Below are 27,386 nucleotides of genomic sequence, written 5' to 3' on the forward strand. Positions count from 1 at the left end.
ACCCTCTGAATTTAACTTTAAATTGGGGAGCCATTAGATGCCATATTTGTTCCGGTATCTATTACCAGTAGTACAATACTGGTCATCTTCCATTAGTGTAAATGGGGGAGGGAAAGGGAAAAAAAAAAAAAAAGGAACCACTCTCTTACATCATTTTGGATTAGATTAAGGTGGGAAGGTGAAATATCACATTGCAGCAAAGTATGCTAAAAGGGAGAAGTCTAAGTAGTTCAAGGAGAATTTTAGTGACATTTTAACTTAGATTTTCTCAGACCTCTGCTTCGAAACCCAATGTGGTTTTGTCCTCCCTTCATTACCCCCAGGATAGACTGTCTAGATCATCAGCCAGATTGATGGTCAACTTCAAAGTATTTGTAGTAGAAAAAAAACCAACAAACAGAGGTCCCTCTGTTGTTGTTATGAAACTTACAATTTACAAATCATAGGATTTGTAAGGATTTACAAATTGTCTGAACTGAGGCATCTGAGAACTCTCAATATTTCTCACTGGCCTCAAGGTTTCCAAACAAGTCAAAGAAACTGCAAAGCAGACTGAGGCAAAACAAATAAATAAATCCTTAAGTTCTGCTGACCAACAGGGTGCCATGAACCACCTGTGGAAAAAGCTGGTAGAACCTCATATGCTCTCATAACATAAATTAATTTAGGAAATTCTGTTCCAGTTCAGTCAAGAATTGAACAGGAAAGTTAGGTCAGACAAGGTAACTGCAATTGTTTCTCTTAGCTTTAAAGATTGTTAATTTCTAGGGGGTTTACATGTGCTGCTTCATTTTCTTCAGAAATTCCCCTTCTACTTCACAGTGATGTAATTCAATTTCCACTGTGTACCTGCCACAGAAGCATCTGCATTTTCAGCATGTCCCTTATATAGTGGGGTCACACAAGTTGAAACCCATCCTAGAAATCAGAGGCTTGTTGGGGGATTTTCAAACTATTTCCCAAACTAAGGTAAAACCACAGATCAGAGGACAGATAACGCAACATAGTTGGTTAGTTTCAGTTAATGTATGGATAAGCGCAGCAAAAAACAGCCAAAAGCAAAAGAATTCAAAGGCAGTGAATACTCCTACGATGAAGTATATTCATACAATGTTGAGGGAGGAATGTATATACATTTAAACAGAAATAAACAATGAACCAGACTCTGCTCTTAATGACACTGGAGTGAGTGTGGGGTGATGTTCCTTACCCAGCTGGCGTTACTCTGGAGTTTTCCTGATACTGCCAAAGGCAGAATCAGGCTCATTTGTTTGGTATTTAGCAACGCATTACTGAGGAGCATGAGTCGGACAATAACTATGCCTTGCTGCTTGAGGATTTTTATGAAGGAGAAGCACCTGGCACCACAGCATTACTTCTCCAAAGCTGCTTCAGTGCATTGGGTTTGCATGGCAAGGTTTTGGTAGCAGGGGGCTGCAGGGGTGGCTTCTGTGAGAAGCTGCTAGAACTTCACCCATGCCAGAGTAAAGGAGTAAGTCAAATGTGGGGTGGTTTTTCAGCAGAAGAGGAAATGGAGGCAGGAGACTGTATGGGCAGCTCCCAACTTGTGCAGACAGCAGCTTGGGGAACATCCCCCAGATGGTGCTTCCCCCTGACAAGAGCCTCAGCTATGGAGAAGCACCTGGACAGCAGGACAGCTTTGCCCAAACACTTGAAAATATACTGGTTTTGTCAGGGAACATGTCTCTTGTGCTTGGCAGGAAGAAGAATTTCACTTAGTCTTTATCAGGGTGGCTCTGCAAAACACAGACGCTTCCCGGCCCCACAGACGCCTCTGTACCACCAAGGCCTGGGTGTGCTCCTGGCTGTCAGCCTGTGCCGTGTCTGCCCCAGGTGCCGCCACACACCGTGCTCACCTCGGGGCCTCAGTCCGGACCTCGGCAGGGGCTCAGCAGGGCACACCGACCCTTGGGAGGCACGCCAGCCCCTCGGGCCTCCGCAGCGGGCGCCGAGCTCGGCAGTGAGGAGGAGAAGCCGCCTCACGGCCCCTGCCCGCAACCAAGATGGCGGCACGGGGAGTGCGCCAGAACTAAGCCGCTCTACCCTCTCGCGCCCGCCTCTATGACTGGCGGCGGGCGCGGCCACGTGACGCTTTCAACCGCGCCGCGCGGGACCTGCGCCGGGAGGGAGCGAGGCCGCGGCGGGGGCGCGCGGGCGATCAGGTGACCCCTGCCCCCACCTCCGCCGCGCGCCCAACCCCTCCCTCCGCGGGGCCGCCGGAGGGGACGAGCGGGGTCCCCCGGGGACGAGGTGACCCGGGCAGGCCGCGCAGAGGGGCGGCGGGCCGGGGCCGGCGGCGGCCTCCGGGGCACCGCTGCCGACGGGCTGCGAGGAGCCAGCCTGCAGCCCGCCCGCCCCCTCCCCCCCCGTCACCGCCGCGGGGAGCGCGGGAGCCTGAGAAACCCGGGCGCTTGGCTTGATCCCGTGGTCCGCGACGCGGGGACGCGCCGGGAGGTGCGGGAGCCGGCTGCTACCCGGGAAGAGGGACCGGGGAGGGGGGCGCCTGCAGGCCGGGGCGTCTGCGGCGTGAGGACACGCGCGTTGCGAGTGGCGTGGAAATTGGGCCGCAGCAAGGGGCGCAGAGGGGGCGTGGGGCGGGCTGGGGCTCGGTCTGCTCACCGAGTTTGTTTCGGCGCTCTGTTGCCAAATTCTCTCAAGCCCCCCTGGGGTAATTCTTGCCCGCTGCTGAGGGGGAACAGACCCAGCGGAAATAAGTAACGTCCCGGAGTTCCCCAGCCAGCTGGTGTTGCAGCTCAAGATGAGCACCCTCCATTGACCCAGCGTGGGGCTTGGGGTGCTTCGGGCCTGGCGACGTGCCACGAGCAGGCAGGAGCAGCAGCAGGAAACCCAACGCTCGCTTTCTGGTCTGTCTTGTTAAAGTCACCAGAAACGAGTTCTGCTTCACAGTGGCGACGAGGCCACCAGTGCTCTTGGAATACGTCGGTGACGTTCAGAGACCACTGCGGGCTTTGCTACAGAAATTGTAGGTGTGGAAAAACATCCTGAGATGGTAGTAAATTTGAAAGCCGACAAGTACACTTTTCCCACATCCGAGTTCACCTTACACATAGTACATTTTATTCCGAAGGATAAAGCTGTACCCTTTGCATTGGGAGAACCAGTCACAAGTGACGTAAAGCATAAAGACACCAACATACATAATGATTCTGTTGTGAATCCTGTGCAGCTAATATGGCTTTCCTTTCCCATAAAGGCCTCCCTCATTCTTGGCTTGGGCCAAGCAGTCGTAGGATGGACCATCAACTCTTCTGCAGGCACTGAAGTGACTTTGTAAGCGCCGGCCGTGAGCCGAGGTCCTCGCGCAGGCAATACTGCTCAGGTAAGGGCCCTGTGTCAGCAGAGCAACACCGAAGTGCAGCTGTCCGGCATAGCTCTTGGTGGGAGGGAAGCATCTGGCCGCTGGCATTACTATCTTCTATTACTGTAATTTAGTGGGACTAAGTGATTAGCAAAAGCCTTGTTTTAATGTTATAACATTAAGCAGTTAATTGTGTTAACGCGCACAATGACCTCAGCCTGCTTTCCCATAGCAACCGCACCGTGAAAGTCCTTTCAGGGACTTCTTTAGCAAGCAAAACAAGAAACAGGAGCACTGAAATGATGTCTGTAAGGTGTTGCTCAGCTTGTAAAGGTATTTTTTTAAACCAGCAAAGTTTCAGGAGGTAAAGTAGTTCAGTGGAATATAGCCACAGCTCACGCTCTGTCCTGCAGGTCTGGCTTTAGAGAGATGTCCTCTGAGGCTGCATAGCACAGGCTACACTGAGAGCTCTTTATACCCCAGGGATCCGCACTTCCCCAAGCACAGGCACATGCATGCACACACACGCAGTGCTGTGTGAGACATGCTCTGTGCTTTCTCATGACTTTTCAGAGAGACCACAGCAGACTATCCCTGTCCCATTACTTAAGAATAGTTACTGAAACTTGAGCTGAAGGAACGTTCTCAAGGTGTTTTAGTCAATCCTTCAGCTGTATCAGTTTTACCTAAACTTTCTCTATCCTGTTCAGAGAAACATCCAAACCCATCTCCTTCCACTTGCAGAAACCTCAAGTCATTGGTAGGCAAATAATTGATCTCATAAAAGTTGATGTACATCTGAATGGCAGTTCCTCTTAGCTCAGAAACGTTTTCCTAAATTGCTCTCGTGAAGTCTATCTTGTTAATATAAAGTCCAAGGCACGATCAATCATTTCCATCCCATCACATTGACCATTTGAGAATGGTTACTGAAATTTGAGTTGAAAGAGCCTTTGGAAATGATCTAACCGTATGCAAATATTTCAGATTTTCACCTTTTTTTTTTTTAAGGAAGGCAGATTCATATGAATTGTACAAAAAGCAGCCAACTTTTCTTGAATACAGCATAAGTAGGTATTTCAGAAACCACAAGGATAAAGGTACTTTTAGAGGGCTATTATTTCTGCAGCTGTTTTACCAAAAAACCCCAAATCTGACATTAACATGTGAGGAAAGAAAATGCAAGGGTGACGGAGATTACCAGGTTCTCAAGACAGGCAGTAGAGTGGCAAACTCTGTTGAGCTGCTGTATCTAGTTGGCTCTGTTGAGCCAAAGTATCTAGTACAGAAAAAGAATAATTTTCACATTCATTTTCACAGTTGAGGAAATAAGTATGCCACGTGATATTATGTGGATCAAGTAAGCACTCCTGATATTTCAAACCAATGAGATGACATACAGTGCTCCACTGCTCACTCTTTAGTAATAAATCTGTGTTTAAAGACTGTCTGAAAAGTGACAAGGATTTCCAAGGGCTGAAGGTCTCTTGTTCTGACAATGCAAAACTGTGAGGCTGTAGCTGAGGGCAGAGCAATAAGAACACCATTTCTTGACCATACGTTTTCAAAAATAGGTTCTGTGCAACATGTTAAGCAGACACCGCATTATAATGACAAGAAATGCAGAAGGACTTTTATAAACATAATTGAATCAGCTGACAACTACCAAAGTGATCTTAAAATCCACGTTGCAGTTATGACTGGAAGTTTAAAGCAATGATGGCACCTTTTCTGTAAAACGGAGCTCTCAGGAGAGTGATTTCTCCTGCCTTTGGGTTTTAGATTGTCTGTGCATTATAAAACACTCCTCCACAACACTGTGCACATAGGATAAGCCCTTTAGTAAATCTCCCCTGTAACTGTTGCAAGTCACCACTGGAAAAAATGTTGCATTTGAAGGTATAATATGTAAGGTGGTTTGGTGTCCTGAGTTATGTTATTCTAAACTTGGCTATGTGGGGAAGAACGTGCATCAACATCAGTTTGTTCCTTGAAGAATTCATTTTAAAATGTTTGTACAAAGGTTTGTTATCAGCTCCCTCTATTTCAAGAAAATACCCACCGAATCTGAAAGGCCGGAGGACCTTCAGGACTTACCTTCCACAAACCTCGTTCAGCCAAGACCATTGTGCATTACAGATCCCCCAGATATTAAGTTTTGTAAGGACAGTCTCTTTACTGGGGAATAAAATCTCTCCCCTGTGACAATAAATGATCAAATACAAGTTTGTTTGTCTGTCCTGGTGCGTCTCGTTTTATAGGAGCAGAGGTAGGTTCTTCAGGTGAAAGGGTGATGGCTGACCTTTGAAGAAATACTTGATCCCCTAGCTGCTTTCTGTCCTTCAGTGTAAGACTGTGCTTTTGTCATTTAAAGGGTTTCCTTTCTTCAAAGGCAGGCTAAAGGTGGCAGCTTGCCTTCTCTGGATGTAAACCTTAAATCCGAGTGTGCTGGTGGATTGATTTGTCTGAGATGCCGGTGAGAATTTATACCCAATGGTTAAAACCTGCTGCCTTCTTTCCACTCACAGACACAATGAAGTAGCTTTTGTTCAGATACAGCATGGTCACTCCACAGGAAAATACCTGAATGTTTTCATACACTTCACACCAGCATTTCTTGTGGTGGTCAAAGGTTGGGGAAATGGCTTCAAGACCAGTTAGTGACTGGTCGTAGCTATGATACTCCTGTTGCTGAAGTATCTTTTTCTGTGTTTCTCTTGTCCCGGTCTGACACTTGCCTGCAAGTGCCTTTGATTAAGGACATGAGTGACTTTGCCTGTTCTATTGATCAGAATAAATTACCAGCAGCTAATTTATAGACCTCACAAAAGTGCCTTTGACATGGTGAATTGTGCTCTGTTGTTCAGGTAATTGGGTTGTCAGGAAATGTTATTGGTTATACTATACAGTTATCTCTTATAGAATATTGGTCTGTTTCATGGAAATGGACAAAATCTTTTAGACTTCAAGTTCCCAGTATGTCATGAAGACTCAAAGAAGGAAATAAGCATTCTTATTGATAGTAGTGATGGTAGAAAAAAACATTCTGACTGCTCTATGTTGATTTTTCATCCCTGATTTCTGCAAAAAAGAAAATTGTTTTTCTTGCACTTGCAAGTTCAGTGGCCTTGGTGGTTGCCAGCATTTACAGATTCAGCTTAAAATGTGGGACAAACATGCTGCTTTGGACACTATTCTTGCCAACAGTGAGACTCAAAATCTTATCATTGGCCTTTTGATGTCTGAGAAGGATAGAACAAAGCTCACCTTTTTCCTGGGTATGTTGCAAAGATGACAAAGATAAACTTGGTTCTGTCACACCACTAGAGAACACACAAAACACACAGAAACAACAAATGGGGAGTGGGAAAGTGTTTTTACACATGGTTGTTTTTACAGCCAGCTTCCACATTTGCAGGCCATGACATCTGCAAAAGTGAGAAAAATCCAAACAAAGGATCCCTGTGAGGCTGAAAAATAAAAGGAGCTCAAGAGCTCACTTGGGGTGTTTGCATTAAGAGCTCCTACCTGAAAAAGTCTGGGCTCTTTTCCTCTAATGCTGTGAAATGGAAATTTTCTAACTGAAATTACAGGAGGCAAAGAAACTTTTTAGCTTAAGACAGAAACAGCAACCAAATAATCCTTTCTGATTATACCGTCCCCTGGCTGTTTCTGCACGTGCTGTGTTTGAATACGTGTGTATGTTGGGCTTATAGTGGTACGGCATTTTGAACTCATTATTCATCGCCCCAAGTAAGAGACACATAGAAAGAAAGGGTTTGGTTTCTTTTTTAGTTACTGGAGCTAGATCACTGGAAGGGTTGATAGTAACAGTAGCTGCAGGAAAGTTTAAGTGATTAGATGGCTTTTGTGTTTAGCTTTGAACACAGTGAAAATTGGGGAAGTTCTTTTATATGTCTCACCGTTCATGTCCTGCTGCTATGAGGTTCTTTCTGTATTTGTCTCCTTGTTGCCCCAAGGGAATGGCACTGACACAGGGATTCAGTAAGAGATGGTTCTTCAGGTAGCAAAACCTGTATCTGTTCAAAGCTCTGAAGAGTAGAAGAGCAGACTGGGAATATTTGATGAGGAATCATTGTAGGGAGACGCAATGTGGGATGCCATATACCCAGCAGAGCACTTTTGCATAAGCCTGCTTCACAGCTTTCTTCCTCAAGAGTCAAGTCACCAGAGCCTCGACGTGGCCATAGCCAGAGGCAGGTCTGGCTGGCTTGGATCTGCTCCCTGGGTCAGCCACAAACAGCAGAGCGCATGTGTCCTCTTGGCACCTGCAGTGGTGGCAAGTGGTGGAAATGCCAAACCTTTTTGACTCCTGTGGGAACCATCTTTCAGCAACCCACACGACTGCTCTGCAAAGTCTGCATCAAACAGACCTGGCCAGGTCCTGGTGTGGTTGGAATGAGGGAGCTGCACTGGTGGGAGCACGATCACCTTTGGAAGCTGTCTGGCCAATGACCACATCAGTTTCTCTATACACAGGGCCAGTTTCCTTCCTTGGGAAGAACTTGGTGCTTACACAAGGAGTCTGCCCACCCAGCAGCTTTGTAGACCCAAGGGGAAAGGAATGGTTAAGGAATGGCTTTTCTCCACCCAATTCAGTCCAGGCCCAGTTCTGATAACTGAAGGAGGGCTGTAGGCAGCCCCCCTCTGCCACTGCTTCTGTAGGAGCTCTGTGATTTTTAGAACTCCCCTGAGTTTTGGGTTATCAAGCGCCCCTTGTTGCAGCTGCATCAACTGCAGAATGGCTCATTTACCAAGCACAACAACGGGCTCCTGTTTGGGCAGGATTCCACTGGCAGCCTGTGCCTGACCTGGAGACCTTTGATATTTTGGCTGGCAGACTGGTTGTCTGTGCCCTGCTTGGTATTTCCCTGTAAAATATGCTCTAGGTTGTCCTTTCTTTAGGAGACATTACCCTTCCTCCCACTCGTCTTTGAGTCCAAGCATCACTGTGAATGCTCTTAGCTGGAAGGTCCACCCCTTTCTGCACTGAGCATGCAGACCCGCTACCCACTGCTTCCTCGCTGGACAGCACAGCCTTCCAGTTCAGAAGGTGTCTCTGCGGTCCTGGAGCTGGACACATCTGCATTTCCAGCTTTGCTTCCTGGAGGGGACATTTTAAATGTACAGTACAGCTGCATACTGCCAGCATCAACACGAGCAGGAGAGGCCCAAGAGATTGGGCTGCCTTGGGCTGGTATTTCCAGTGGATCCTCATAAGGCTGGGCTGCTTTTTGTGGATATCTTTGCCTGCTGTTACCTAGGGAAGACAAGACACATTGGAGAAGTTTGTGAATTGTTCTGATGGGAAGAGCACACTTGCCTATACCATGCTTACCTTCTGATCTTGTTGATATTTTGATCTACTTCTTGCCTTTGAAATTACATGGAGTTTTCTTTCTTCCTCTTTTTTAGAGAAAAAGGTTTAGAGAGACATGGAACTTGAAAGAATCATTCGAGACACACTGACATACTTCATCCAGTCCCACATCCCTGCTGCAGACCTCAGGTATGTTGAGACAGGAAGATCCAATATAATTGTTTTAGCTTGAACTCTGTGCTAATTATCCCTCTGCACATTATACTGAACTTCAAGTGGAGCTTCAGAGCTTTCCAGTGCTTTGTGTTGCTTTTCCCTAAGTCAGATCCAGGATGCAGGTAATTTGCACAGGCTCTGATGTGAATGCTTGAATAGCTATCGTTTAGCATTGCAATTTAGCAATGTCATTGCTTTGACAACCAAGATGATTAATTTCCTGTCCAGTAATACACATTAGAATATGGGATTCCCTTCATTCCACAGTGCTCCCAAAGGACTTTCTGAGCAGCATAATGCTATGTCAGGGCTCTCCCTATTGTGAACTCTGCCTGCATGCAGAGATACAGCCACCTTGAGGCTGGAACACAGCAACTGGTTTTGCAGCCAGTGGCAGCAGACACACAACTGTGGAGAGCAACTAGCAGAGAACACTGCATCCCATAGAAATTGCAGCTTGACATACGATGACCTCACCTGAAACACCAGTAAGGGTTTGAGCACTTGGAATATTTTGGTTCTCTCAGATGAAGCACCTACAGGAGCACAGCCTCTGGGCACATGCTGGGGCTTTCATTCAGTGTTGCTCAGGAAGGAGGACAGCATGCAGTACTTTACCTGTAAATGCTTCCCATTCATCCACTGACCACTTGCTGCCTGGCTTTACTGGTGGGATCTGCCCATAAGATGCAGTCCATATAGGTCCTTCTGCTGCTCTATTAGAAAGACACAATGTTAGGTGAAATGGGGATGGAAAGAAAGAGAGAAAAAATGGGCCTGTTGACCCTGCTGCCATGTCCTGTGTTCTCTCTGTCTCCAGTGGGATGGATGATGTTTTCTTCTCTTATATCACGGGTGTCCTGGAAGAGCTGGGCTCACCAGAGTCCTCTGAGGAGACCTTTGACATGGACACCTTTGTGGAAATGATGGAGGCATATATTCCCGGTTTTGCAGAAATCCACAGGTATGTGAATGTTACTGCTTTGCATGTGCATGCCATGCACTGGGGGCCTGGACCCAAGCCCCTAAGTACCATAAATTCTTCTGTTATATCCACTTGAAGAGGTTTTAGTACCAAACCAGTATAATTAAGTCAGGCTTTGCCTGAATACTTGGATGCTAATCCCAGTATAGTTTGCAAGTAGGTCCTTGGCCATCTGAAATACCAGCTTATTTTATTGGGCTTCCCATCAAGCCTTGTCTTTCTATAAAGAGGTAGGCAAGTAGGATAGGCTACTGCTTTTATTCCTCACACTAATTATACGGCTTCTGTCTCTTGCAGTGGGGATGTTTGTGAAATGATGTTCTCCCTCTCAGAAAGGCTTGGTGAAGCTCGCAACAAAGGTGAGTTACAGAGGCAATTTCAGCACAAGAAAGTATATTCTGTTTTCAGTTTTAGCGTTTGGAGTTGAGCAATGTCATAGGATAAAATACAATCTTGTTTGCTACATTTAGGATCTTGTAGGGTAGCCTGATTTGGTTGACAATTTTTTTTTTGCAATGTTCAGTTGGGTTTTTGATATTAATATATGGGAGGTTTGAGTCGTATGGAATACTGTCCAAGACATACTGGGGTGAAAAACACTGGACCAGAACTCCAGATACCTCTGTTGAGATCAAATCCAGAGTAATAAGGAAGAAATAGCGGATACCGGGCTGCTTGTTGAATCTACTGTAGTTTAATTCTGAAAGGGAGGATTTCTGCCTGCCTCTGATAGCCATCTGCCTAAGCAACACTACCACTGGGCAGCCCATGTCAGGTGCATCATCTAATAGAGAATCCAGCTGGTCATGTCTATCACTTCTAGACTTTGAGCATCCTCAAAGCTCACTTCCCATTTACCCACGAACCCTGGCATGGATGTAAAATCAGCAATGATGTGTTCTAGCCTGCACTATGCAGGACTGCAGAAGACTACACTATCCCAATGGTGCTTTCTAACCTCAGCATTCCTAGATCAGCTGTACTGCTGTATTAATTAGCCCCAAAGGTACTTCCCACTAAAGAACAGATGGGTGAAGTGCCTGGATATTAAACCTTTCAGGACACACCAGTCTGGGGTTTGTTTATCTAGCAACATCACTGCTGTCTTAGCAGGAACCAGAAGGCTACATAACATAGAACAGACAGTCCTGTCTTACCTTACTTGCTGCTTTCTTGAACTTGACAAAACCTACTGCTCTACTCTGGTCCCCTACATCCAAACCTTTGAGGATCCTGATATAGCCAGAGTGTGGAAGGACAGCACCATTCCGGTTTTAGAGAGAACAGAACAGAGGTGAAATGATTCTTCTTACAGTGACATAGAAAGAGCCTGTAAAGAGAGATGCATCAGCATACCCTGATCACCAGATGTGCTGGCTCACATACAACCTGGGGACTATCAGAGTGTATTCCCAAATTTAAAATCAAAACCACACCTTATTTCAAAGTTAGAGCAAACACCAGAGAATTCTTAGAAATGTAACAAAAATACCGTAAGTATCCACAGCCAAAGTGCTAGAGGGCCGAGAATTGACAGGTAAAATTGAATTCGCAAGCAACCCATGCCCAGTAAGGCATGGAAGTGCAGTGCTTGGGCACTCCAGCGTGCGCTAGCACTACCTTCCTGCAGGTCAGTGTGAGCAGAGCTGCAGCTGTCCCCGCTTAAGGCAATAGGAATGGTAGTGCTTCCCAGTCTTGTCACTCAAGGGATTTGCTTTGGCACACAATGCCCTAGCAATCTAATGCCAACAGAAAGCACAGAACTCTAGCCTTAGTGGGACTCTTCCTTAGGAGATATCACTATGTCTTTAAGAAAAACCTGGCCAAAAGACTGTGGAAAGCAGGAGTGAAGCACCCTCTGAAGACCTGACCAAGGGGCAAGAGCCTGGAGCCGGAGCCTGCAATGGGGAAAGGCTGTGCACTCCAACAGATGGAGCTGGCGCCCAGGTATGAGTATCCCGCAGAGGAGCAGGAGCGCTGGAGACAGTCACCCAGCACTAGGCTACCAGCACCACCTGAGGGCATTCTGGCTCTGGAAGGAACCACAGTACAGGCTATGACACAGCATCACTGGTGCCTGTGATCTCCTCCCTTGTATGGCCTGAGCAAGACTGTGTCGCTAAGCGGAAAAAGAAAATTATGTGCTGACAGAAGAGTATGAGCCAGAGCGATGGCTGACACAGCCTGTCGCAGTGCCCTCCAAGGTCCCACAGCAGCACCTCTGCAGCACCAGCTAGGCTCCTCGCCACTTCACCCTGTTCCCATACCCTCACTCCACAGTTTGAGCTGGATCACCCCTTCTCTCCCCAGCTATTTTGCAGTATCTGCACAGGAAGCAGTCACGTCTGGGTGTTGGTCCCAAAGACGCCGGTCCCACCCTCAATGACCTTCCATACTGTGCATTTTCTGAGCTATACAGCACTGAGTCATTGGCCCAGCAGTCCTGATCCTGCAGCACCATTCAGCATGACCCATGCTACAGGCATCACAGCACCTGGCAGATCCCTCCACCTCCTTCCCCCACGCTCTGCTTGCTGTTTCTCCAGTACTGATCTCTTCCTGCTCTGCAACGCAATCATTCTGTGTCCACAGCCTTCTATCAAATGCTGCTGCTGTGCTTCCTTATGATGCAGCCACAGGTCACCACATGTGCCACACGTCACCGTGTGTAGCAGTCCCTTCCCTTTCTGATCAAAGCACATATAACTTTACAAGGCAAGCGGGAGTTCAAGCGTTCGCACCACAGTGTCCAGAAAGCTCCCTGCCCTAAGGAGACACATAACATGTCTACACAGATGAGCCAGTTCACAGCAGCCCTACTTTAAAGAAAGTTGAAATGCAGGGGGAGGAGATTAAGAAAGAGTGATGCTTTGTCCTTGCAAAGATACAATCCCCTGTTAGCTCAGGAAAGGGATTTAGTCATGCTTGTAAGGAGAGTCTTCAGCTAAGGACTAGTTGAATTTCCTGACAACGCAAAACCAGAGGCCCTTCTCAATAGCCCTCTTCTCACTGTATTCCCAACTTACCTCTTGTCTCTTGCTCTAACTAGGAAGGCGATGACTTGAAGGATGGGGTGGAACTGCTCCTGGAGATGTTCCCAGCCTGTACCGTGAGCCAGGCAGAGAAGGCACTCGCCATGGCCTTGGGGAACTTGGAAGAGGCAGTGCAGTTAATTGTGGAGGAGAAAGTGGAAATTGGCCCAGCAGGTGTGAGTGTGAAGGTACTGTACTCTGAGCTGGGTGGCAGCGGGCCAAGGAGCAGAGCTCAGGGGACACAGGTGTCCCAGCTGTCTGCTGCAAGCGGAAGCTTCGACTGCAAGAACTTTCCATGCAATGAGCCAGGAGGATCACCCAGAGCAACACTCCCTCTCCCTCCCTTGGCTCTCTGAGTATGGGCTGTGCCCACAGCTGAGCCAGCGCCCCAGTGGAGCTGTGGCTAGCACCCCACTTCCCACAGGGCCTGGAGTGCTGCACCAGCAGCTGGGCTCACCAAGCTAGCAGGGGGGTAGCTGTATGCCCCACGTGTTGTGCTACTCACACACCTGCCTTGTCTCCTCCCAGGAACTGGCACGGCCTCGCAGAGCGCCCAACCATGAGGAACTAAAACAGGTTATCCTACAGAAGTAAGTACCCAGCAGCAAAGAACCCCTTACTCTGCTCCCAGCAAAGGAGGTGGCAGCAGTTTGGGGAAGGTCAGAATGACAGTGCAGTCTATAAAGATCTTGGGGTGTATGATGCTTAGAAAGGACGCCATGAAGCTGATTTGGGTATAGCTGAACACATCTAAACACAAATAGAATCATCAGGTGGGAAAAACAGGTTTGGGTTTCTTTTAGAGCTCTGGCACAGAAGCAAGTTAACTCAAGTTACCTGCACCAGCTGGGTCACAGTGCTGGCTGTGTGCGAGGTTTCAGCCTCCTACAGGTACGGTGTAAATCACAGTACTGTCAGCTGAGGTCCTGGTTAAAGGTTCAAGGCACAAACATTGTGCTGCAGCTCAGATAACAAGTGGTGAGTTGCAGAACTACAGCAACTCATTCATACCTCCATCCTTGGAGACAGTCCAAACAAGGCTAAAGACATCTTTAAGAGACTGCCTGTACAGCAACACTGGGAAGATTAAATCTCAGTTGCTGAAGGTGCGAATTCAATGCATTTAAAGAAACCTCTCTGAAGTCCCCCTATGGACTTCTTGGGAATGAGAGCGGCTTTAGATTGGTTTACCTTTATTCATTTCCAAAAGCATTTAATTCTCAATAGGAGAACCCACACTGTGGTTTCATCGATCTGCTTCAAGATCTCAGCTTTCATGAGTATCCTCCTGTGGGCATGCAGATTCCATGTGTCTATCCAGCCAAGACTTTTCCAGCACTTTACATCCTCCCCAGTGACAGAATAAACAGCTGATGGGCTAGGGAAGATAAAGCAAGGCAGAATGGCGTCCAGGCAGAATTAGCAATCCCTGTCCTTGCCCTGGCTTGTTTCAGAGTAACATACACAGGAACAAAAAAGCACCAGCTGCTAGTTATGCTTCTGGGAACTTCACTTTAATGACATTTTGGCAACGTCCTGTACTTTAAACATCACTCTAGCACAGGTACAGAGAGCAGATCACCATAGCTGAAGATACACAGGAGCAGCTGTACTAACTACTGAGGGAGAAGTCATGGTCAGCTCTGCTGTCCGCTTGCTAAACCAGCACCAAAGACTCAAGAGTAGTAACTCAGCAGTACAGCAAGGAAATACTTGGGTCCTGATATTTCAGTCACACAGGGAATGAGGTGATGCTTTTATGAAGTTGTTTCCAGCACAGACCTGTTTTGTAGTCAAGTAGCAGGTGGAATATGAAAGGAACACCATCTCTTCAGGGCAGAAGCAGCCAGCTTGGTCCTGTAATCTCACCTCTGACTCCTTTAGCTGCCATCACTCGGGCTGAGGAGGAGCAGAGCTGCCCCAATGGCAGAGCACACCAGACCTCGGCACCTCTCAGTTCTTCAGGGGCTATCGGCATTCTCAACAGCCTGTTTTCAATACCCTTCACATATGGCCAAGGAGAATCCTGCTGGATTATCACCAGGAGGACAACACACTTCTTGCCCGTTTTATCCAGAGGGGAGTGTTAAGTGCTCCTAGCTGCAGTCTAGGCAAGTAGGACACATTGCACAGCCACAAACCAGCCAGGGGAGAAAGGACAGAGGCTGTGAACAGCACCAGGCAGTGCATGTTAGTGTTCACTAAATGCTTCGTGTCTTTCAGATACATGATGGTGGATAGTGCAGAGGATCAGAAAACACATCGGCCAGCTCCACCCAAAGAGGTAAGAAGAGCAGTCCCAGCTCACCAGCAGTTTGAATGTCCTTTGGCTACAAGGTTTGAAAATCAGGCTGCAAGTCCAAAAAGCAAAGGGGCAGGCCAAAGGCAGGACTGCTCACAGAGCCCGGTAGTCAGCGAAGTAAGGTGCTGCAGGATCTGTCAGTTCCTACCATTCCTGACAAACATGGCTCCTCCTCCCCCATCAGACAGCTTCCTTCCAGTTTTGGCCCAGATTCCCAACACAAAGGATGGGTAAAGCAGCCCACCCCAGTCTTCCTGCACCCACCCCGCAGAGCACAGCTCTGCTTCTGCTTGTCCCCTCCCTTTCCCTAGCAGTGTGGCTGTCCATCCACTTGCTGTTGATGTCTTTCCAGGCTCCCAAGAAGTTGATCCGCTATATCGATAACCAGGTGGTGAGTACAAAGGGAGAGAGGTACAAAGATATCAAGAAGCCTGAGAGCGAGGAGATGAAAAGAACCTACATCAGCCTCAAACCAGCCAGGAAGTACAAGTTCCACTGACAGCCAGGTCCTCCTGCTCTTCAACCTCCACCTCGCCGGCCAGGCATGGCAAGATGGAAACCTGGCACTACAGATGAGGGGACTCGGCCACCTGCCACTAACTGGAACTAACCTGGGAGCCAGGACACTGCTTTCAGCTTCCTCAACTAACCCAGTTGATGAGGAGCGTTCTCTCCTTGTGTAGCTGTCCCTCTGCCCCTGGGGCACACTGCAGTGGCTCTCTGGGGCATGGGCATTCTCTGCTATTCCTTGCATGGGACATTTTTAGATCCAAGATGTGGCTTGTGCTTTTGCAGCAAGCTTTTTACAAGTCTGTGTGCACTGTTGCTTTAAATTGAGTGCCAGTGTTAATAAAGATGTGAATTGGTGTGTAGTTCAGCCAGAGCACGCACATACTTTACAGACACTGCCTCCAATCTCTACTGGTGCCAAAGATAGGAGCAGGGTCATCCTCTTTTCCCCTAATTACTCTCTTCATCATGTTCACCACAAGATGTGGCTGCTGTTTGGTTAACCAGTTAACTTGTAGATATAAGGGCTGAGGCTGAACTCCAGACCAGAGCTACGCTCTCCCTGCCAACACAACCTGCAGTGCTCCATAAATTCCAGCTGACAGCGTGGCCAGGGCTCCTGCCATTTCTCACCACTGTTGGGTGTGAAAGCTCCAGCCACATGACATGGAGCAGGATACAGTAGCAGTCCCGGACACTACTGAAACCTTAAGTCAGAATCTGGAAGAAACAAATGGCAAGGACCGACTGTTTTGAGTGACAATACCGCTAGGTTTGGTGCTTTTCTGTCAGTGAAACTGCAGTTAGGAGCATGTTCCCCCTGAAAACAACTCCCACCTTGCACCAGCCTAAACCAGCGCCCTAGGCCTGGACAGACACACTGCCTGTGCTGTGGCCATGCCAGCCCTTTGGTACCAGGCTGGCCAGTGGCCGTGGGCTGCAGCTGGGCTTGCTCTGTCCTCCTCCCGGAGCCCAGAGGGGCCTGCCCTCTTCCAAGAGGAGGGATAGCAGCTTTTCTGCTCCAGCTGGCCTGGTCTGTTCCCAACAGGTCTGCTGGCATGGCATGCCCTGCACACGCACCCCAGGGGACAGTCCCCATCAAACACTCTCCTGCTCTCTGGACAGCTGCCACTTAGAGATTTAAAATACAACAAATAATAAATCCTATCTATTAGCTGGCCTTGCCAAGGCCTGTTCAGCACCATGGTGTTCCTGCAAGTCACTCACTCTCTCCATGCCACTGCAGAGGGAGTTACTTTCCCCAGAGGCACCAACGAAGCCCACTCACGAACACCCAATGGCTGCTAAACAGCCCCAGAGGAAAGAGTGAGCCCCGTTTGGGCCAGCCTCGCCAACGGGACCAACCTCTCCCTCTGCACGTCTCTGCAGCAGCCGGTTCCGGCATCCTCCCGGGATCCCAGCATCGTGTCAGTCCCCCCCTCCCCAGCAGCAGCAGTTCTAGATCTGGAGGTTAATGAAAGGGGCGAAGCCAACCACATCCTGCAGGAGAACGAGAGCCCTCTGCAGTGGAGGCTCCACATCCAGCTCCACCCCACGGCTTCGGAGGATGCTCAGGCTGGACTCGGCCACGTTGTGGCAATGCTTCACCTTCAGCGAGCGCAGCTTGGGACAGTACTCAGCCAGGACCCTGCCAAGAAAGAGAGCACGTGCAGGTTGCAAGCCAGGACTCCTGAGTGCACCACTCACTGTCCACTCCCAGCAGCCCAGCGCTCACGACTGTGCCACACATGCACCATCCTTTGGGAGAAGCACCCTGGTAGTCTGAGAGAAACTCAAGGGATATGGTTGGATCCCAGACCTGCCCTCTGTGACATGCCAGGGGATTTGCTCTTAGTAGAACACTGCCTCTCCTGAAGGGCCTGCTAGTGGCTTCTCCCCCAGACTGAGCTCTCATTGCTTTCACCATGAAGAAATCTGACTTTTCTCTCTGGTTCTCTTCCTCTCCCTGCCCCAGACACCTGCCATCCCCACCCAGGCTCCCCCATGTTACTCAGTACCTGATGGAGTCATTCTTGACTCGCAGACACCCCGTGAGGTCCAGGTGCTCCAGCTCAGGGCAGCACTTGGCAATCTCCTCGACTGCCACATCGCCCACATTGGCATTGACAGCCAGTGACAGAGACTTGAGCCTGCTGCACTTCTGCACCAGGTAGCAGATGGCCTCGTCCTTCAGCTGGCGACAGGCCGTCAGGTCCACAGCCTCCAGTGCCTTGCAGTGGTCAGCCAGGCTGCGCAGGGACAGGCTGTCCACCCACTCGCAGTGAGCCAGGGAGAGCTGGCGCAGGTTGGGGCAGCTCAGCGAGATGGCCACCAGCGCATGGCGGCTGAGCTGGGCACAGCCCTTCAGCTGGATCTGGTGCAGGTGGTGGTTCTGCCCAATGACCGGGAGCAGCTCCCTGTCCGTCAGCCAGTCAGAGCAGTTCTGGAGCGCCAGCTGCTGCAGAACTTCGTTGTCCTTCAGCAGGTTAACGAAAGCAGCTCGAGGGATGGCAGGTCCGATCTGTATGGGGAACCCAGGAAGAATGAGGCATCCCCCAGGGTTTCAGATCAGCCTGATCCTCACCAAATACTCTCTCCTCTCTTCCACTGTGACAGTGGTGACCAAAGCCACCCCCTTATCCCAGGGCAAAGCCTGCCATCAGGCTCTCCTCCCCTCATGCCAAGGCTACTGCTACAAGCTAGAAGATGCTCTGGCTTCTCCATCCCCCACCATCACCCCTGCATTTATATATTTATGATGAGCTCCGCACCTCTGCTCTCCAAGAACTCTGCTAGACCACTCCTCACACAACAACCACTCTTGTCTTTCCAAGTCCCAGGCAGTGTCTCCCAGGGCCAACACAAGCTTTCCCTGAAGACCAGACACAGACTTATCTCCTGTCAGACCAACCCTATTGCACAACCTCTGGGAGGACCGACAGGCTGTGCCAGTCCAGAGCTGACTTGTGTTTCTGCCAGCCGGTGCCCCATAATGGCCTGGGTGGAGCTTCCAGGCTCACTCCTCCCAAGGCCTCTTGCTAAAGACACTGGCATTGCTGGGCCCTGAATCATCACCTGTCCTCCCTGAGCCCATCTGTCCAGTCTGACACCTGAGCCATTAACCTGAGCTCCTGAGCAGAAACCAGCCTCCTTGCTGGGGGCTTCTTCTCCCCACATAGTCAGATGCTCCCCTGTTAGCTCCAGAGCACTAGGACATCTGTGTCTCCCCCAGCCTCAGAGCCATCCAATACCTGGCTTGAGTCAAAGCTGCGCATGTTGGCCAGGTACAGCTGGACGAGAGACTGGAACGACTTGCTGACCCTCTGCAGACTCAGGAGCTGCTGCAGTGGCAGATGACAGAGGATATGTGGAACTAAGATGTCTTCCCAGGGCAGGTCCAGGAGGCATCCCCTGGAGGGGGTCAAACTCATCATCAGACGCCAGGGAGCCAGGCTACAGTGGGAGCCAGGCTAGATCACCTCACACCTACTGCCGCGTGCCTCTAGGAGGAACAGCCAAAAAGAAAGACTCAGCAACGTCTCCCACAGTCAGCCCACAGGGTAAAACCCCCTGGCTAGCCATCAGCAGGGCACGCACCTGCCACCTGCGTCACCTCCTCCCCAGCCTGGGATGTTCACTGCTTAGGCATCTGAGTCCACCTGCCTGCACTGCCCTCCAGGAGATCTCGGGTGGGGCTTTCCACCCACTGCTCAAGGAGTCCTTGCTGCCCTGCTGAGGGACAAGCGACTGCTGCAGCATTACCACACCACCCACGCAGTAGCTGTGCCTAGGTTTCATGTCTGAGCATCGCTCTACCTGGCGGCTAGTCCCCTGCATCCAGTGCTGAGCCACTCGCGCACCTTGCGAGGGGGAGAGGGCAGGCACCTGTTCCCTCCCGTGGGGAGCAACGAGGCTCCGGGCTCCCCCCAGAGCGGTCTCCCCCGCGAGGAGCGGGGACACGGCATCTCTGCGGAGATGAGGCCGCAGCCTCGGGCGGCGAAGGGAAGGGGAAGGAGCCAAGGAAGGAGCAGAGGGGTCCCGGCAGCCCGCAGCCCCCGCGAGATGTGGCTGGACACCGCGGTTAGACTCGCCCGCGGCCACTTCCCCCCCCCCCCGACGCCCCACTGGCCCCCGCTCGGCCCCAGAGCCGCCCTCGGGCCCGGCTCCCGGGCTGCCCCACCGCCGCGGCGAGCAGGCCGCGGAAGCCCCGCCGGGGCCTGCAGGCAGGCAGGCAGGCAGACAGACACCACGCTCCCCTCCCGCAGGGCCCCGTGGTGGGGTGGCAGCCCTGCCCCAGTCGTCCCCCCACCGCCTCCGGCCCGATACCTGCCGCCCCGCCGGGGTTCCCCCGGCCGCTCCATACAGCTGCGTCTGGCCCAGCCCCCGACGCCGGCGTCTAGGCATGACGTCACGGCGGCGGGCGGAAGTGCGCGCGTCCCCACCGCCCCGCCTCTCCCTGCCGGGCCCTGCACCTTTACCTCGCCCCGGCGGCAGTGCGCAGGTTGCCGGGGACCGGGCGGAAGGCACGGGAGCCCCCGGACAACGGCAGCCCTCGAGGCGGCGGGGAGTGCTCGGCCCTGCCAGGCCGGGGCACCGGGCGGAGAACGACTCCGGCGCTGCGGGCGGGCCAGCGGGTCCCGGCGGTCCCAGGTCCCGCCGGTGCCCTAGCGGCTCCCGCAGGCTGCTCCCAGCGGTGCGGCGCTCCCACCGGCCCCAGTACCCCGGCTCCCCGTGCGCACCACCTGTCCCAGTTCCCCAGTTATCCCAGTTCCCCAGTGCACACCAGTTGTTCCAGTTCCCCAGCGCACACCGCTTGCTCCAGCCCCGCGGCTCCCCCTGTTCCCCGGCGCACACCAGCTGTCCCAGCTCCCCGGTCCCCGGCGCACGCCCCTGTCTCCGGCGGGCGGCCTCGCGCATGCGCAGCGCGGCGGCGCTGTCCGTTCAGCACCACGCGGAGCCGGGACCCGCCGGGACCCGCTGTTGCCGGTGAGCGACAGCCCCGCCCCCGGCCCCGCCAGACAAACCCCCCCCGGCCCGGCCCCGACCCCCAAACCCCCTGCCCGGCCCCGTCGCCCCCTCCCCGGCCCCGTCGCCCCCTCCCCGCCCGCAGGAGCGGAGGGACCCCCGGGAAAGGCCGAGCCCCGGGCCTCACAGTTCTCACAGCATCCCCGACCGGCAGCCGCTGGGCCCCGCTCCTCCGCCGGCAACGGGCTGTCGTGTCCTGTCCCGTCCGTCCGTCCCTCGCCCCAGCGCCTGGTACGGGGCGGCACTGCCCGTCCGCGGCCCGCCACCCGCATCCCTCCACCCCGCCAACCGGGTCCTCGCGTTTCGCTCCCCCGCCGGTGCCCCGCCTGCCCCCACAGCCCCGGGAAGCGAGCATGGCTCGTCCCGTTGCAGGCAGTCCCCGCGGAGAAGCCGCCCGGGCTCCTGCCGGCGCAGTTGCCATAACGACTCCGGGCAGGGCTCCCGCAGAAACAGACGCTGCTATTTCCTCGCTGCTCTCCCCCCCGGTGCCGGTTTGCAGGACAGGCACCCCCGTTGGTACGGCACTCCTACTGACGCACACCACACCTCAGAGCTGGCCCTGGCCGGGTGACCCCATTCCCGGCTCGGATCTGGGCCCTGCCACCTTGTGCAGCATCAAGCTGCTGATCGCTGCTGGCAACAGGCACTGTAAAAAGATCTACCTGGCAAAAGAGCAGGGCCCACATAGAGTGAACGAGTCCCAGATTCCCTGGAAAGCAATGACCTGTCTATGCACCCTGTTCCCTCCCAGTGTGGAAGCTGGTTTGGGGAAAGGTCTTCTTTAACCCAGTGCCTGTCCTCTGGGGGTAGCCACCCATGCTACCTGTCTGCCGCTGGGCATGTAGCACCTGCCCCTGGAGGGTCCCTGTGGCTCCCTGAGTTAGCACAGTGCTTTTCTCATTTACAGAAGGACAAGCAAGACAAGGATTTTCAATGTTCTAAAGGAGCTGAAAATGCCCCCAGCAACAGCCTGGGACAGCCCTTCCTTCCTCTGCAGTGGGGGCACAGAAAGCTCTGGGAAAGCTGATCCTGCTTCTAGACCGGGAGGGTTCATTTTGCCCTCAGGAGGTTTCAGCTCTGTGCTGACCTTGCTCTTGGTTCCTGCAGTGAAATAGAAGCGTGGCATCTGGCAGGGAGTCCCTTAAATTTGCCCCTGTAAGCAAAGGGCTGTGACCGAAGTTGGCTACAAGGAGGCTTTTTGAAATAGCGATCTTGGTCTGGATAGGAGGCGAGGAAGCACCAGCAAGCAAGGGAGTGCAACGCTCAATTACATCTGGCCTTTGCTGAAGGCTTTCCGTGCCAAAACAGACCTGGCTGGGAGCACCCAGCTTGTGTCGAGTCCTTGCTCAGAGGAGCTATGTTGTGGATTGCTTATTATCCTTCCTAAGCAACATGTGTGCTGGGCTGGCAAGTGGGACCTGCTTTGCTCCCGCACCAACCTCTGTTTATGTTTTTCATTTCATCTGATCCAGACGGGCTGGCTGAGTCACTTCCCTGGGAACTTGCTGGTAGCAGGGCTCGGAGGAAGGCCAACAGTCAGCCCAGACAGATTCTGGGTACCACAAGGAGGTTGGGAGGCACTGTTATAACAGACAGAAGTGAGACCCGGTTGTGTGTGTTTGGCCTCTGTTACATCCCAACCTTTTCCTGGCTTGTGGATGCACAACGTTGGCCCTGCCCAAGAAGATGAAGACTCTCCTACCTTTCATACCCAGTGCCGAGGCAGACCTCAAGAGCTGGTTAGCGCAAGGCCATCTCTGCTGAGCCATTCACAGGACCATTCAGGAATCACACCTAATCCAGCTCACTTCAGCCTGCTTGCAGGGCAGCAATCATTGTGCCAGGGCTGGGGCACTGCAGCCTCTCAGGCAGTGCTGGCTCTTTTCTAGATCCAGCTCACAGGGTCAGCATTGCCCTGGGAAGCAACAAGCAGTTTTCAGATCCTGCTGCCTGAGTACAGGTTCCCTAGCATAACACCACAGCAAGTGCTGCAAGGTGTTTGCCCTGACAAACCTCTTCAGCCCCTGAGCCTAGCACAAACAAGATGGGATGGTAAAGAGAAGGGTGAATGTGCTGCCAGCTGTGTCAGAGCACAGCAAGGGTAGCTGCTCCAGAAAGGGGTGGGGGTCTCCCCAGCCAGAGGCTGGCCCACTCAATACCTGGCCAGGGCCCAGTGAGGACCACCAGGGTCAAGCACAGCCCTATGATAAAGAGGCAGGTTGATGGTGACGGGGCAAGGCTGAGATCCAGTTAGAACAAACCCAGAGGGGACAGTCCAAATCAACAGAGCCCATAGCCCAGCATAAGTACAGCTAAACTAAGCTAGAAACAAGAACTCCCACAATGTTGCTCAACAGGGACTATGAGCTGCAGGCTGAGCTTAAATAGAGGATCTGGGCCTATGGGCAGAAGTGGGTGGAGGCTCCAGGTGAGGCTGGTTAGGGCCACTAAGGTTTATTAATGTCCCCAGGGTCCTGACAATCTGGTTATCTGTGGGGGAGCTAGTAAGTAGGCTTAAGCTGCAGGTTCTAGCACTGCCTATGGTTTATGAGAGGTATGTGCTCTGTACTAGGAGTCATGGGTAGCTTCCGCTTGTGAAATGATCAGACTGTTCTATTTCTTCTTCACAATTTAGTTCCATATGCAGAAAAAGCATCAGAGCCTGTTACTGTGTTGTAGAAGTGTATGCTGAGATGCAGCTTTACACCATCGGGATGTCCAGTGGTGCTAGCAACCTAAGACTACACCAATGGTAAGGGTCCCAAACCTGTACCCTTCTTGTACTCATGTCTGTAAAGTTTTTCTGTATGCAGAGTGGCTGTGGTATGCTTGTACAGCCCTGTAGCACAGGGCTTGGGTGGTGTTACCTACTGTAGCTTAGCAATGAAGGGACAACTTAAAGCAGGCAAGCTTGAAAGATCAGAGCTTTGTTCTGCTCTGCTGTCTCAGTCAAGAGTTCCAGCAAGATTCTGCCTTTTTGGTCACATATGCTTTACCTAAGGTGGGCCTGTGTTTTTCTCAAAACTGTCTGTAAGCCTCCTTTTTAAACTTTGGTGAGATGCATGCTTCTAGTTGAGCCCCAATACTGCAAACTGTTTTGCCAAAACAGCTTCCTGAGATGGCCCTGATGTTAGGGGGTTCCTTAAGACCAGGGGAATTCACCTTGCCAGTCAAGCAGTAGCATGAGGGCAGAGCTTCAGCTAAAAACTTCCTGCTGTAAGCTTGGATAACTGTCAGCTTCTAGGTTTTTAAGAGGATGTGGGAAAGATTATCACAACTGCTTCTGTAAGACTTACCAGTTCTCTTAATTTATCTTTTAAAAGGAAATAAAAAGGGCTGTGGTCCTGTTCATGTGTAAGTCTACTGGTGTCTGTAAGTGTTATGAGTTCAGCAGTAAGCCTGGTGGAGACAGGATGTGAGAGATGGGGAAATGGAGCTGACAAGCACCTAAGTGAACCCAGCTGACCTGGCTCCAGGGTATGTCCTGTTAGCTCCATGGCACAGTGTGGACAACCCCAGCTCCTGGCTTAAAGAGGATGCCTTTTGCAGGATCAATGAGGTGAGCTTAGAGGTGCTTCCCTTTCAAGGGGAAACTGCATCTGTCATGACTCACCAGGCATGTGCTCATCACTTCTGTTTTGTCTTCTTGTAAGACAGTGTTTTGGACCAAGTGTGTCTGAAGATGCCTGTTCTCAGAAGCAGTGCTGGGCTGTGACACCTGTGGTGCTTGCAGGGCAGCTGAGGAAGTGTGTTGCACAGGTATCTTCAGCAAACTGGTCAGTCCTGTGGTTCTTCTGTTATCCCAGTGACCACTGGTGTCCTGTGAGGGAAAGCAGGGCTCCTGCATCAGGCCTTGAGCTGATCTGTAGTGACGAGGGACTGAGCTGAGCCCTGGGGGGAGGAAGCAGATTAGCTCACAACAACTGCTGCAGCAGCTTTCTTGTATCTTCCTTGGAAACATATGGTGCTGGCTGCTCTCAGAGCCAGGGTATGGCCTTGGGTCTGATCCTGCTGGCATTTTCATCCTTGTGAACAGAGACTTCAGCCATCTCCACGGCTGTGAGACAATACTGATGCCTAGCTGTACTTTTGAAGAGTCTAGAGGACCATTTTGGTCTTGACCTCATCCTTTGGCAATTGGGGGTGTGGTTTAGGGAATTGGGGCCTGAAGGGAGAGGAGTCGTGTGGTTAGAAGAGCTGATCTCAAGTTAGGAATCCCAGGTTTTGGTTCCCAGAGATGCTCCTGGTTTGCCAGCTGTTATTGGGCAAATCTTCCCCACCCATGCCCCTTGACTTTTCCCTTGCATTGAAAATGCAGTTCTTCCCATCTCAAAGATGTATTAAGAGGTTGGCTGGCTTTCCTTGAGCCTGCTGTGACCCCTGGAGGCTGATGTTGTGGGAGGGTACAACTTATTTTTAGGAGACTGGTATGGTGCCAAGCCAACGCTAACCTGCTGTCCTAAGATCTGTCACCTTGTATGGTGGCTTGACACCTCTCTGTCGAAACACCTTTAGTCTTGCAAAGGCTCTGGGGGCATTTCCTTTGCAGTTTTCCACAACTCTCAAGTGGGGCAAGAGACAAGGTCTTTTCAAGGACACCAGTAAGTCTGCAGTGCTCACACCTTAAGATGTGAGAGCTGGGTGCATGCAACATCCCAGAAGCTGAGTAAAGTCTCTCAATGCTGTTTTTCCTTGGACTCTCATCAGGTTCTTTCAAAGGATCTGGCCCCATATTCTGTCTGGCTGCAGGATAAGTCTGACACCCTCCATCACTCTCAGGGTTGGAGTGGACCACATCTGGAGACTTGGTTGCATGGGAGAAGGTGTTGAGCTTGCAGAGTAAACTCTTATCTTGGTGAGTGCTGAGATTGCACAGTGCCACCAGGAACCACTCTTAAGCTGGTGAAACAGGAACCCATGATGCCTTCTGTGCAGCTCTTCCCTGTATATGTCACCTTCCCCTTCTCTTACTGAAAAGAGAATCTGACTATACAGTCATGGCTGAAAAAAGATAAATAGAAGTAAAGCAAGGCCAAGTTGTGTAAGTCAGGGTTGGAAGAGGAACGTGCACAAGGAGCTCCTAGCTACACACTGATGCAGGGCTGTTCTGCATCATTCCCCTCATGAATGCTTCCAAGCTTTCAGCATGTCCTTTGCATGCATCTCCATACATCTCTGTGGTGGCAGGTTATGCTCAGTTCCCTTGCTACGCTTGAAATTATTCCTCCTTAACGAACCTTTTTAGGGTTTCCACACCTTTTATATAATTCTGTATGTGACCACATTCTCCCTGTGCTGGGTCAGGCTGTGTGCTTGGGGCTTGCTGTCTCTTTTCTGCATAAGGTGCTCCATGTATTCATTGCTCTTACTGCCCCTTACACCTTTTCACCTTTCCCCATGTGAATCTTGAGGCTGAAAGTGGGGGGATGGGATCGCATCTTACTGTTGCAGAGATTAGCTGGAGAGCAGCTCCAGAGATCTGCGCTGCAGCACAAGCTGTGTCCTGGGAGGCTACACTAGAGAACTGGTGACTTGGGTTGTTTCAGACTAAATTTCTGTTCGGTGCAGTGACTCACCATGGTGAGGTGGGTCTGAGTGACCCGCTGGCACCCATGAAGCTCTGTCCTCAGTGGAGAGCACACTCCACCAGCCAGAAATCTCCTGCTTTCCTTCAGGACCATCTTTTCCCTGAGCATCTTTTTTACCAAGAGATACTCCCACACAATTGTTCCCCTAACTGCTGTGTAGGGAGATTATTTATGGCTCAAGCTGTGCTGGAGCCCCACCTCCCACATCCCCAGGACAGGTTTTACCACGCTGACGTTTCTGCCTTCATCTTGACTGAGCAATGCCGGTGCAGGGGAAAGCCTGCTTGCTGTGTTGGTGCTGCCTGGGGCTGGGCTGGGCTCAGGGGATTTCTGTAACAGCAGGTGTTCCCGGGGCGTTACAGAAATATTTTGTTACAGCTTGCTCTGAGGCTCAGCACACAGTTTTCGCTACCTCGTCTCTATATGCTTCTGCTCTTCCAAGCCTGTATCTCTCCTGCGGGAGGGGGAGCCCCGTGTAGGGAGCTGGGACACTGTGACACAGTTGGCTAGGCAGCAGTTATCCCTTGCATAGACTGTAGTCTTCACTGGCTCTTCTCTCTGGTAAGACATTTTGCACTGTGTTCTCTTCCAGAGTGCCTTTCACCCTGAAAAATCCTGCTATGGTCCTATGTGCCCACCCCATACAAGGGAGCTGCACAAGGCAGTGTAGGTGTGCTCTCCTCTGATCCAGGTCTGGACAGAAGCCTGAGGCTTGGGCAGGGGGGCAGGCAGGATCTCCAGCACTGCCTTTTTGCCCTGAGTAAGCTGTAAAGCAGCATTTGTATAACAGACTGTCAAGGAAGGGTATTTTCACCATTTATCCTTAAACATCAGCCTGGTGGAATAACAGATAAGTGCATCAACCCATTAAAGACTTGGCTTATACTGTGGTGGCTTTTTTAATATACAGCTAGGATGTGGTTGGGTGTTGGCACTGGAGGCAGAAGGCATTAATTAGAACCATGTAGTTAAGTCTAGGCCCTGAGGGAACACCTGAAACCTCATTGGTTGCCCCAGAGTCCTCAATGCAGAGATGAGGGAAATTCA

At 51.3% G+C, this 27,386-nt stretch overlaps 3 protein-coding genes across 11 annotated transcripts in view; 2 read left to right on the forward strand and 1 right to left on the reverse strand.

Annotated features, from left to right (window-relative positions):
- The first annotated feature begins 2,099 nt into the window (after window positions 1-2,099).
- CUEDC2 (CUE domain containing 2) lies at window positions 2,100-15,715 on the forward strand. 3 transcript variants are annotated; one of them, XM_054831493.1, is made up of 10 exons: window positions 2,100-2,183; window positions 3,236-3,361; window positions 8,777-8,870; window positions 9,718-9,861; window positions 10,180-10,241; window positions 11,696-11,829; window positions 12,932-13,102; window positions 13,443-13,504; window positions 15,138-15,198; window positions 15,569-15,715. In XM_054831493.1, the coding sequence occupies exons 3-10, from the start codon at window positions 8,797-8,799 to the stop codon at window positions 15,713-15,715; spliced, it is 855 nt and encodes a 284-aa protein (XP_054687468.1). In that variant the 5' UTR covers window positions 2,100-2,183; window positions 3,236-3,361; window positions 8,777-8,796. The 3 variants fall into 3 exon arrangements, with proteins under 3 accessions (XP_054687468.1, XP_054687467.1, XP_054687469.1); XM_054831492.1 differs by lacking the exon at window positions 2,100-2,183 and adding an exon at window positions 2,191-2,475; XM_054831494.1 differs by lacking the exon at window positions 2,100-2,183 and adding an exon at window positions 2,191-2,475 and having other exon boundaries at window positions 12,932-13,090.
- FBXL15 (F-box and leucine rich repeat protein 15) lies at window positions 14,413-20,631 on the reverse strand. 3 transcript variants are annotated; one of them, XM_054831491.1, is made up of 5 exons: window positions 19,543-19,789; window positions 19,324-19,455; window positions 18,978-19,228; window positions 17,745-18,247; window positions 14,413-17,374 (listed from the first exon to the last, which is right to left on the reverse strand). In XM_054831491.1, exons 3-5 carry the CDS (start codon window positions 19,158-19,160, stop codon window positions 17,185-17,187), a joined length of 876 nt encoding a protein of 291 aa, XP_054687466.1. In that variant the 5' UTR covers window positions 19,161-19,228; window positions 19,324-19,455; window positions 19,543-19,789; the 3' UTR covers window positions 14,413-17,184. The 3 variants fall into 3 exon arrangements, with proteins under 3 accessions (XP_054687466.1, XP_054687465.1, XP_054687463.1); XM_054831490.1 differs by lacking the exons at window positions 19,324-19,455; window positions 19,543-19,789 and adding an exon at window positions 20,510-20,631; XM_054831488.1 differs by lacking the exons at window positions 19,324-19,455; window positions 19,543-19,789 and adding an exon at window positions 20,053-20,447.
- Window positions 20,632-20,645: 14 nt separating this feature from the next.
- PSD (pleckstrin and Sec7 domain containing) overlaps window positions 20,646-27,386 on the forward strand; it is a 48,943-nt gene continuing 42,202 nt past the window's right edge. The window contains exons 1-2 of one of the 5 annotated variants that reach the window (XM_054831467.1): window positions 20,652-20,712; window positions 23,387-23,503. In XM_054831467.1, the coding sequence (XP_054687442.1) occupies window positions 23,445-23,503 (59 nt within the window). In that variant the 5' untranslated portion in view covers window positions 20,652-20,712; window positions 23,387-23,444. Of the gene's footprint in view, window positions 20,713-23,386; window positions 23,504-27,386 lie in introns of those variants that run through there. The other 4 variants (XM_054831463.1, XM_054831466.1, XM_054831461.1 and 1 more) reach the window with 4 other exon arrangements.

Source organism: Grus americana, chromosome 7, assembly GCF_028858705.1.
Source record: "Grus americana isolate bGruAme1 chromosome 7, bGruAme1.mat, whole genome shotgun sequence".
Lineage (NCBI taxonomy): Eukaryota > Metazoa > Chordata > Aves > Gruiformes > Gruidae > Grus > Grus americana.

What these genes read in the sequence shown, in the direction of transcription:
- CUEDC2 (XM_054831493.1), top strand. Translation starts at nt 8,797, where the DNA reads ATGGAACTTGAAAGAATCATTCGAGACACACTGACATACTTCATCCAG. An exon ending in CAGATGGAGCTGGCGCCCAG is followed by an intron (nt 11,830 to 12,931) that starts GTATGAGTATCC and finishes TGCTCTAACTAG; the next exon opens with GAAGGCGATGACTTGAAGGA. An exon ending in AAACAGGTTATCCTACAGAA is followed by an intron (nt 13,505 to 15,137) that starts GTAAGTACCCAG and finishes CGTGTCTTTCAG; the next exon opens with ATACATGATGGTGGATAGTG.
- FBXL15 (XM_054831490.1), bottom strand. Translation starts at nt 19,160, where the DNA reads ATGATGAGTTTGACCCCCTCCAGGGGATGCCTCCTGGACCTGCCCTGG. An exon ending in GCAGCTTTGACTCAAGCCAG is followed by an intron (nt 18,248 to 18,977) that starts GTATTGGATGGC and finishes TTCCCCATACAG; the next exon opens with ATCGGACCTGCCATCCCTCG. An exon ending in GTCAAGAATGACTCCATCAG is followed by an intron (nt 17,375 to 17,744) that starts GTACTGAGTAAC and finishes CTTTCTTGGCAG; the next exon opens with GGTCCTGGCTGAGTACTGTC.